We start from the raw sequence: 11,004 nt of genomic DNA on the forward strand, positions 1-11,004 counted from the left end.
TTTGGTGTGTCCGGGCCTTAAGAGGTTGACCAATCACAACAGAGCCGGCCAGCTAACCAATCAGAGCAGACTGGGCTCTGGTTAGATTTAAGTTTTCTTGTTTAAAATGTAATTTACATATAATATAGATAGAGGCTTACAAATCATGCCACTTTGTTATAAGGTATATATGAGTTACTAACTTATCTACGTTAGATTTAAATAAGAATTGGCTTCAATCACAAACAAAAAGAGAGTATGATGTTTGAAAACAATTCATGAATTTATGTTTTGTTGATTTGTATTCTACACATCATTCTCAAGCCTACACACCATGCCTCTCTGTTATAAGATTCTTGTGCTTCTCCCAATAAACTAAATTCATTATTACGGGTATTTTATGCGCCGTGTGTGGCGGCGAGCACTTCTGAATATCTTGATATATATTTTTCCATCCGAGCAGGAAATTCAATTACGGCTTATCTGAGTTTTACTGTAATTTATACCAGGAAGGATAATGGAGGGAATATGAGCTGACAACTGAATCATGTGGTCACTCAGCTTTAATCTGATAGCATAATTACTTTTTGAAGGCAGAGCGCTTTATCAAGAGTCAGGCTCTGGGAATCTACAACAATCAATTCAGTTAAAAAAAACAACAGCAAACGGGGTATCATTTCAACACCATTTGTATTCAAACAACATCGCCTCATTTTCCCATTTCTACTAACGCCTGTCCTGCTGAATCGATGTGGAGACAAACAATCACTGTCTGCTCTCGCTGTGGTACGAGGAAGTCCATCATCACTTCTCTCTATTTAATGATCCTCTTTGTATCACAACGAGGCTTCGCTTTCTGACACCTGAGACTAAAACCCCTGCAGCAGAAACCTGTAACAGCATTAGTATTTAAGTGTATTAAGTAAGAGAACAGAACAATGTGACCTTAGAACAGAAGAAACCAAGATATCTAGGGTTGTCCTCTGCTCAGAGATTTAACTAGCATTGTTATCCTGCTTGTAAGAGAATACCGTTATCTTTTTTATGTATCCTGATAACTTAATCCCATTACATGTAATCCATAATAATAATCCATTTTATTTATAAGCGCACTTTTCATTTGAGTAAACAAAACTCAAAGTGCTACAGAGTAAAATGGTTGAAACAAACAACACAATAAAAGCAGCGATGTTTACGCCGGCATGGACTATAGATGCAACAACGTCTAATAATCAATGTAAATTATAACATTTCTAATTGGAAACCAAAGATACAAACTCCATTAGAGATGGAAAAAAACTGCAATTACAACAATTTGGGAAATGGGTTTTAAACAAAGAAGTTGTAGGAACAAAATGAGCCAGTTAAAAGCAATGAACTACCTTAAAGACTGAAGAGGGAAATCTGGCATAAATCATCTCATGTATTTGTATGCATGGTGTTTAAATAAATACATACATAAACACTAACTATTTCACAACAGATTAATCATTTAAGTTCTTTTTACTGCAAGGCAGAACATGCTGTTTCAAGCCTTTTAAAAATGAGTATGTCTGCTTTTTTCTGTTTCTGTTTTATATTTCACACACAAAGCAAGTAAAAACATCACTTTGGACTTCAAGGAACGGCAGTATTTTACTTTTCCCCCCTGACAGTTTGCAGAATGAACTAGCAGCACACAGCTCCGAGTTCATGAGGTGCACTGAACTCTTTCTAAGTGTCTCCAGCTGCTTAAAATAACTCATATTGATGGGCTGGAGTTCCCCTTCCTGGGTTTCTAACTTTAGTTTAGTCAGAGGAGTCGCTCCTTGGATTCAGTCAGAAAGTGTTGCTGTTAACACGAGAACCGCCAACAGGTCACATTTACCCGCTATTGATTTTCAAGGTACAATGTTCTTTTAGTAGGTAGGTTTGTCAAATGAAAATTAGGACTGATTGATGGCCATGACATTTCGAGCAGACATTCATGACAATGTTACCTAAGTAGAAGTATTATAGCGTCAAAATAAAAGTGAGTGAATTCATACGAAATGTTGCTAGCTAATAAAGTTAGCTAACTAGCCGCTGTCCTGCGATGAATGCAGAGATGGAAGAAGTTACTTCAGGTTTAAACACTTGTAAATCTGCTCATACATAGAAAAAGATGCAAAAATCGTGTTGGTGAACACGAATCAATAGATTAAAGTGGACCTATCATGCTATATTATAATAATATAGTGTAGGACCATACCTATATAAGGCATATTTATACTTTTTTTTTTTCAAAATACCAAACAGATCATGCATTTTAGCCATGCCTCATTTTTGCTCAATTTGACAATTTCTAGCTCTGTTTTAGCAAGGGCTGATTCAGTGAGAACAGCACCATCTACAGGCCTGGCATATGTACTACATCGTCTCCAGCGCTTTCGAACGGCAATGGCCGTGGCTGTCTCCTCCTGATTGGTGGAGTTGGCCCAATAGCCGTAGCGCCACCGTCCTGACGTCAGGACAGTGTTCAAATCTGGATCAGTTTTTATCAGATCCGTTGCAGCCCCTTTTTTAGAGATTTGGGTATGGAGGAAAATAGAGAGGGTTGTGTTTTCTGACACTTGGTGAGTTCCCTGGAACACCGGGGACACATATTCATGTAGAAAAGACGTACAAAAGTGCATTTTGCATGATAGGTCCCCTTTAAATTAATTTCGTGACTATAACAAGAAATGCCGTCAGACTGGGTTGGATAATAGCTAGTTCAGCATTGGTGCCAATTTCTAAAATGGAAACAAGTATAGGCTGTTTTCTTCGATGCTCTTGCAATAATGTTTATTTGTATATGTATCCCCTACTTATGTCTGTTCTCCCGCTGCTGCAACAAGCTTATTTCCCCTCTGAGGATCAATAAAAGCCTTATCTAATCTGGCGTTCATCATGTTTCTGCTTGAGGCTCTCACCTGGATGACGGCGCTGAACCAGCAGGTGTTCCCCACGTTTCTGATGCCCACGGGCCACTCGTCCTGCCGGATCCACTCTGCCGGATTGCACATGTCACTCTGAGCTTCACTCCTCTTCCTCTTCATCCTCGCTGCGCTCTCCTCAGCGCTAGCCTCCAGAGCCCTGCAGGAACATCAAGAAATACAGTCAGAAACATGTAGAGGACATATAGTTAGACTCTCTGCTCGGTGTAAATAATAAACAACTTATAATACAAGCGCAGTCAAGTGGAACCTAGTAACCTGCTTCCTGTCAGACTCAATAAACAGCCTGTAGGAAAATAGAGCATTGTAGGTAATAGGGCAAAAGTATCTCCGCTCTGACACCTGTTCGCTGGAACATCAAGAAATACGTTTATAAACACTTCCTGTCAGACTCAATAACCCGCCTTTAGGAAAATAGAGCATTGTAGGCGCTAGGTAAAAAAAACTCAGTGTGTTTCTCAATCGCAAGTACGCTTGCTTGGTAGCACATGTCTGCCGAGCATCTTGCTTCAGAAGCGAGTCAAGAATACTTCCTGGCATTCGGAAAACAAAGAGTGGAACAGGCTAGCAAGTGTGCAGGTGTGCGTCATACGAGAGGCCCCGCCTTACATCTTCCGCCACAGATTTGGGGAAATTGGTCCGTGCGCAAAGCATTGTGGGGATTTTAAGACCGCGGAGTCTACTCATGTGCAGCCTCGATATTTCTCCAAACGGAGTACGCCGGGCTCGGTAGATTTCCAAGTATGCTGGAGATTGGAACAGTCCTTCGGCGGCACTCGATGACGTAGTATGCTTGAAATAGTGGCTCTGAAGCAGCTTTACTCGCGATTGAGAAACACCCTCAGTGTCCACATCGACTGTTTTCATTAAAGTAAGTAAATAAAAACACATGTATATAAAAAGCAGGTTGTGTTGTACCTGTTGAACTCTCTCTCCTCCTCCTGGGCATTCTGGGACTCCTGCAGGCTGAGCTCTATGGCCGTCTGCAGCTCATCTTTAGGAAGTCCTGAAGAAACACACAATAATAAGTAAGTACAGTACTTGAGAAAATCTACCAAGTTACCTTCGACTATTGCCATCTCTCACACATTTACTTCTGGCACTCAGCTATTACTCCATATATTGTCAATCAGGAGACACTGACTCACATGTATATATTCAATTGTCTGCACTCAAATATAGCGCTTTTCTAATCCAATCTAATATCGTGCACACTTGTTTAGTTCCCAGCGTACCTTTCTGTTTGTCCCAGGCCTCTGCAGACGGCTCTGGAGGATCTTCAGGATCCTGGAGCTCTGCAGGCTGATTGGTCAGCAGCCCGACGGCATGGCCGATGTCCCCCTGACTGGCCTGAGAGACGAGAGATCAGGGCAGAACATTTAGGAAATAATATGGTTATATAAATATGTATTTTATTCTAATATAGTGCCCAATTTTCCTGTGGGATCAATAAAGTATTTTTGATTGATTAGTTGATGAAGTATTCCATTATTCCACTCAGGAAAAGTTATTTCAGTCAGTCTTCATTTTCTGTTAAAGGTCCCCTATCATACTGTTTTTCATCAATATATCACAGGTCTCAGATATATACAGAGCCTGTCTCTGATTGGCTGAAACACCAAACAGATCATTGCAGCATTACCCATAATCCCCTCTGTTTCAGCCCTGTTTCCAAAGTGCTGATTCTCTGTCTGTTACTTTAGATGAAAATAAGGAGCCCCTCCCCACGCCCCTCTGAGAGAGATTTGGTTACAAAGAACTCAATGGTGCTCTAGGAGGAGATTCAGGTGATAAGGGGGGGGGGGTTACCTTGGTTGCTGATTGGCTAATGGTTACACAAGACAAAACATCGTTATGACATCATAAAGTGGCCAAAATCTGATCAGCTCATTTTCAGACAGGTTTTTATAGAAATGGATCAAAAAGAGAGAGAATCTTTGTTCCTGAAACTTTCAGAGTCTCTTTCCACAGAGGGGACACATGTTGATGAAGAAGAGACATGAAGAAGAGGGGACACATGTTGATGAAGAAGAGACATGAAGAAGAGGGTACACATGTTGATGAAGAAGAGACATGAAGAAGAGGGGACACATTTTGATGAAGAAGAGACATGAAGAAGAGGGGACACATGTTGATGTAGAAGAGACATGAAGAAGAGGGGACACATGTTGATGAAGAAGAGACATGAAGAAGAGGGGACACATTTTGATGAAGAAGAGACATGAAGAAGAGGGGACACATTTTGATGAAGAAGAGACATGAAGAAGAGGGGACACATGTTGATGTAGAAGAGACATGAAGAAGAGGGGACACATGTTGATGTAGAAGAGACATGAAGAAGAAGGGACACATGTTGATGTAGAAGAGACATGAAGAAGAGGGTACACATGTTGATGTAGAAGAGACATGAAGAAGAGGGGGCACATGTTGATGAAGAAGAGACATGAAGAAGAGGGGACACATGTTGATGTAGAAGAGACATGAAGAAGAGGGGACACATGTTGATGAAGAAGAGACATGAAGAAGAGGGGACACATGTTGATGTAGAAGAGACATGAAGAAGAGGGGGCACATGTTGATGAAGAAGAGACATGAAGAAGAGGGGACACGTGTTGATGTAGAAGAGACATGAAGAAGAGGGGGCACATGTTGATGAAGAAGAGACATGAACAAGTGGATTTTGCATAATAGCTGCTCAACAAAGGAACTCAATCCCATCTACAATCAGATTAGTTTATTTAAATCCCAACTCAAAACATGGTTAGTGAAGAATAAGCTCTGAAACACTGACAGCATCTTCTGCTCCTTACAACCCACTGCCTGTGTTCCAACATGTTCTTTTTGTTTTATTATTAAGATTTCCAGTACGGTATGTTGCATGTTATTATTTGATTGTGTGTTTACAATTAAATATGTCTTTAGGGTGATTTACACAATCTGTCCAGGGATTACAGACGAAACATAATCTCTTGGCTAACTCTGGCACATTTACAGAAATGTTGATTAATGTGCACTGACCCTGTTAAATGAATAAATGAATAAATGCCTGCAGAAGACGTACTAATGCAATACACCATAAGGATGAAGCAAACAAATATGAAATGCATGGTAGTGCGTATTTAAATGAGCTGAGTGGACCCCTTTAAGCTGTGGTATAATATAAATACTTTCATAATATGAATACTTAAGTGCCGTGATATGAGTGGTTACAAAGTAATTCACTTATAAAGTGTACTTAAATACAGTTTTGACATTTAATGAATATTTCCTTTCTATCCTTCATTATGCTTCTAATCCTCTTCATTTCAGAGTGTTGGGGTGAGATGATGAAAGGATAAAAGCTCATGATAGTTTTTAGGGTCTTACATTGAGGGCTCTGCAGAGGATCTGAGAGTCCTGGATGCCGGTGATCTCCCTCAGCTGCTTCATCAGGATTTCACTCTGCTGAGGACACACAGGAAATAAAGAAATAGTCAAGCTTGAGACGGGAAGTTTGGGTTATTGATGGACTTGATGGACTTCCATTTTGGCTGAGAAAAAGGAAAACTTTCCCACAACTGGCTATACTTTGGGTACAGTTAAAGGTGGGGTAGGTAAGTTTGAGAAACCGGCTCGAGATACACTTGTTGTTATATTCCATGGAATGCTCTTAACATCCCGATAGCAATGAATATCTGAAGTGCTTTGACAAAAGATCCATAAATAAATGTAATCTGTGGAAGCCGTAGTACTGTAAAAAGCACGACCAATCATCTGAGCCGGCCCGGCTAAAATAACTGGATGGCCTACCTGCCTGTCAGCCTTCCATCTGTGCACAAACTTATCTCGTGCCCTCATTGGTCATGTGCGCGTTCGTGTGTGTTGGAGGAGGGGCTCTGTGAGGAAGTGGCAGATTTTTTCCGGCTGTGTATTTTCTAATTCTAGCGATCTCGAGCCGGTTTCTCAAACTTACCTACCCTACCTTTAAGGGCTGTGAAATATATCAATATTACATTGTGATCATTTCCTTTATTTAAAGGATGCATTGCAGGGAAGTGATGTAATTTTCTGAAATTACCAATATTTATATTATTTGCCTTTACCCACTAAGCCATGATATATAAAATGATAATGATTATATATCAAAAATATCAATGTGAAACTATTTTGTGAAATTACAAATAGTCAACCCTACAATATCGTCGAAATATAAATATTGAGGTATTCAGAAATATTTTTGATATATTAATTTCCACATATAGCCAAGCCTTAGTACATTATTGGTGTAACAGGAATAGGAAAATAATAATATTGTAGGTTTTGCAATATAGCTAATTTCCTACCACTTCTTCCACATAGAAAGTAAATATATTTATTTAAAATGATTCGTTTCTAACCGAGATTGCTCCATCTTACATTACATTTAGCTGAATTATACACATTCAGAACAGCAAGAATACTTCAAGTACATCAGCTTCAAATAATCCATGAGTCATGTTCTGCTGTTGGGAACATGCTTCCCCCATGAAGATTAAGCTTATGTGGGCCTCACTGTTAGCGTGTGACGCAGAACACACGGGGTATAAATGGATCTGAAGGACAAATGCCAGCCTGCATGTCAGGCCTGTGTCCATGAGGCAGTTTGAACAGGACAATGACTGAAACAAATTCAGTGGCTTCAAATCATTAAAGAAGTAGATTGACTTTTCATAATGTGCTTGTTCACTTTCTTCCCAAAACGTTACACAAGAGGAAAATACTGATTTCAGCTATAAGTCAAGTACATAACCTGCAATTAAAATGGCAAATATTCACATTTACTCTTCAGAGATTATAATTGATGGATCATGTGTTTTCAGTATTTCCTCAAAGCTAAGCTAACTAGCTGCATAGTATTTACTACACTGACAAACAGGAAGTATTCAGATCCTTCACTGAAGTAAAAGTACTAAAACCCAACTTTAAAAATACTCTGGTACAAGTAAGATTCCTGCATTGAAGTAGAATCAGCAACTTGTAGTTTGTATTGAATGCAAAAGTTCCTAAAGCGAGAACATCTCGATAACATTTAATAATAACTTATATGTTAAAGTCGACCTATCATGCTATATTTGAATAATATAGTGTAGGACCATACCTATATAAGGCATATTTATACTTTTTTCTTTTCAAAATACCAAACAGATCATGCATTTTAGCCATGCCTCATTTTGCTCAATTTGACAATTTTCAGCTCTGTTTTAGCAAGGGCTGATTCTGTGAGAACAGCACCATCTACAGGCCTGGCATATGTACTACAGCGTCTCCAGCGCTTTAGAACGGCAATGGCCGTGGCTGTCTCCTCCTGATTGGTGGAGTTGGCCCAATAGCCGTAGCGCCACCGTCCTGACGTCAGGACAGTGTTCAAATCTGGATCAGTTTTTATCAGATCCGTTGCAGCCCCTTTTTTAGAGATTTGGGTATGGAGGAAAATAGAGAGGGTTGTGTTTTCTGACACTTGGTGAGTTCCCTGGAACACCGGGGACACATATTCATGTAGAAAAGACGTGCAAAAGTGCATTTTGCATGATAGGTCCCCTTTAACTTATATGTTTATAGATGCCAATGAATTTTTGTCACAAAAAATCTCCTTCTATAAACTGTAATTGAAAAACAAAACATCATATTTTAAATTATAATGTAAACTGTTCTTTATTCAAACATCTCAATTTGTAAAGTAGCTAAAACTGTATTATGAGTAAAAAGTAGAATATTAATCTTTGAGTTGTGGTAGAGTGAAGTATAAAATTGCAGATAAAGAAAATACTCATGTCAACTTGAGTAAATGTACTTTGATACATTCCACCACTGTATATTTCCCTAACTGTTCCTTAAATGCAGCGTTTGAAGACTTGAAAAAAGTGTTTTATCAATGAATTATCATCTTGTGTTGAGAGACATGTAAAATAAACTACTTGAACCTACTGTGTCCTTTAAAACAACACAACAAATATATTAAGGAAACCAGTTGTGCAACATGAAGACATTTGTAAACACACACTCAGAAAGGCTGTCATATGTTTTGACTTCATAGACATCATGAGTATAGCAATAACACAAGTCTGCTGAGTGAGAGGCGCTATATAAAGCCCGCTGTACCTACCAAACACACACACACACACACACACACACACACACACACACACACACACACACAACACACACACACACACACACACACACACACACACACACACACACACACACACACACACAGGCTGAGCAGACTTATATGGAGTCGGGGGGCTATCTGAGACCCTCTTGGTTAGCCTCTATTTTGGGCCGCTGACATGGATAGCACAGGCTCTGTTTATCATTCCACTCACCATGCCACCAGACCTGAGTGACAAAGGCACTGGGTCTCTCTCTCTCTCTCGCACTCAAATGGACACACACTCACACTCACACACACGGACACACACACATACACACTCGGACACACACGGACACAAACATCCCTATGTCAATACGAAATGGGAAAGAGAGTCATACAAACAGTAAAACAATAACAAAGATGTTATTCTGTTGAGTCATTAGTACATTAAATCATTTGGCTAAATATAAATATGATTATTATAAAGGCTTATTGATAAAGATACTTTTGTGGATGGCTAAAGAGCAAAATGATGATTATAGTATAGGCTAATCGTCAAACTATATCCTCTTTTTGATTGTTAGAAGTCAAAAACAAAAAGCTTTTATGTTTGTTATAGGCCTACAGCTATGACGTGTCCTTTAAAATAAGCAACTGACAACATACTGTAACACTTAAGATGTTAACATTGACTTCAGCATATGTTTATTATATTAACTGGAATAGTTAGCTTTTAAAAAAACAAACGTCAGAAATTCAACGAGCAAATATGCAGCCAAAAACTAGCTTATAAATGATCTGCTAGCTAGCTTACTAGCAACATTTCTGAAATAAGATGTTAATAAAATACGATCTTGTCTAAATATTATATTAAAATCAGACTTAAGATGTGAAGCTTTTTATCATTTATTTACTATAGTAACTGGATAATAAATAGGCATCCTTTTTTTTTTTTTTTTAAATAAACCAAATGGCAGTAAGTTAGCGAGCTAACACGCAGCTAAGAAGCTAAAGGAATATGAACTGCTAGCTCGCTAATAACAAACAAATACGATTTAATTGAAATAATGTTAAGTGTATTTTATATGTACTTAATTCAAATCTAGTCTAGTCTGACTATTAGGATTTTATTTTAGATTTATATTACATGTTATTGTCACAGTTCAATCATCACACCAGAAAGTGAAAAGATGAATAAAGTGAATGATATTTCAGTAAATTCACATTAAAATACATAATGTATACTATGAACACATATCTTTGGATAATGTGCACATATAGAAGCACATGTATATTAGTTGCAAGGTTTAGGCATATTAAATACATGTTGAAATTAATATTAAATAAAGTACAATGTTATGATAATGTTTAAAGGTGTTTTTTAGTAGTGTGAATATAAAATGATTTTGAACATAACTTTAAAAGTGGGCATTTTAGTTAAGCCTACAGGATTTAGACCCTAGTTTAGAAGCTACAAAAATAAGCTTTATTAATATATTGAGCATTAAACAAGTACTAATACTACAGTCTTAAAAATACTCCATGACATGTAAAAGTCCTAAATTGAACATTTTAAATGAGAAAATGGAAAACTCGACTGAATCTACTTAGTAAGATTCCTGTCTAAGTATTATGATGTTTGAAATGTCAGTGTTTTATTAAATGATGTTAAAAGAAGCTTTGAGGGTTTTTAGTACAGGTTTGGACCGTTAGTTATACAGTCTGTGGTTTGGACAGGGGTTAGTGTTCACGTTAGTTCCTCGTGTTATATTGTAACGTTAGTTCCTTCATCCTCACCGAGTTCGTTGAGTTCTCTCCATTCTCGATCTGTTCCCCTCTCATTGCAGATTCAATTAAAACTGATTCCCTCCTGTTTTTCAATAAAAAAATGTCTTTGCTTTGAGTCCGAGCGCGAGTCACAGCAACCACTCCATCTGTCAGTCCGCGAGAGCAACC

General features: G+C 38.3%; 1 protein-coding gene across 2 annotated transcripts in view; it reads right to left on the reverse strand.

Annotated features, from left to right (window-relative positions):
• usp28 (ubiquitin specific peptidase 28) overlaps nt 1-11,004 on the reverse strand; it is a 43,724-nt gene extending 32,720 nt beyond the window's left edge. The window contains exons 1-5 of one of the 2 annotated variants that reach the window (XM_034114385.1): nt 10,846-11,004; nt 6,303-6,380; nt 4,172-4,286; nt 3,855-3,942; nt 2,913-3,075 (exon numbers count right to left, since the gene is read on the reverse strand). In XM_034114385.1, coding sequence (XP_033970276.1) covers nt 2,913-3,075; nt 3,855-3,942; nt 4,172-4,286; nt 6,303-6,380; nt 10,846-10,890 — 489 coding nt within the window. In that variant the 5' untranslated portion in view covers nt 10,891-11,004. The remainder of the gene's footprint in view (nt 1-2,912; nt 3,076-3,854; nt 3,943-4,171; nt 4,287-6,302; nt 6,381-10,845) is intronic. The other variant, XM_034114387.1, reaches the window with a different exon arrangement.

Source organism: Trematomus bernacchii, unplaced genomic scaffold, assembly GCF_902827165.1.
Source record: "Trematomus bernacchii unplaced genomic scaffold, fTreBer1.1, whole genome shotgun sequence".
NCBI classification, from domain to species: domain Eukaryota; kingdom Metazoa; phylum Chordata; class Actinopteri; order Perciformes; family Nototheniidae; genus Trematomus; species Trematomus bernacchii.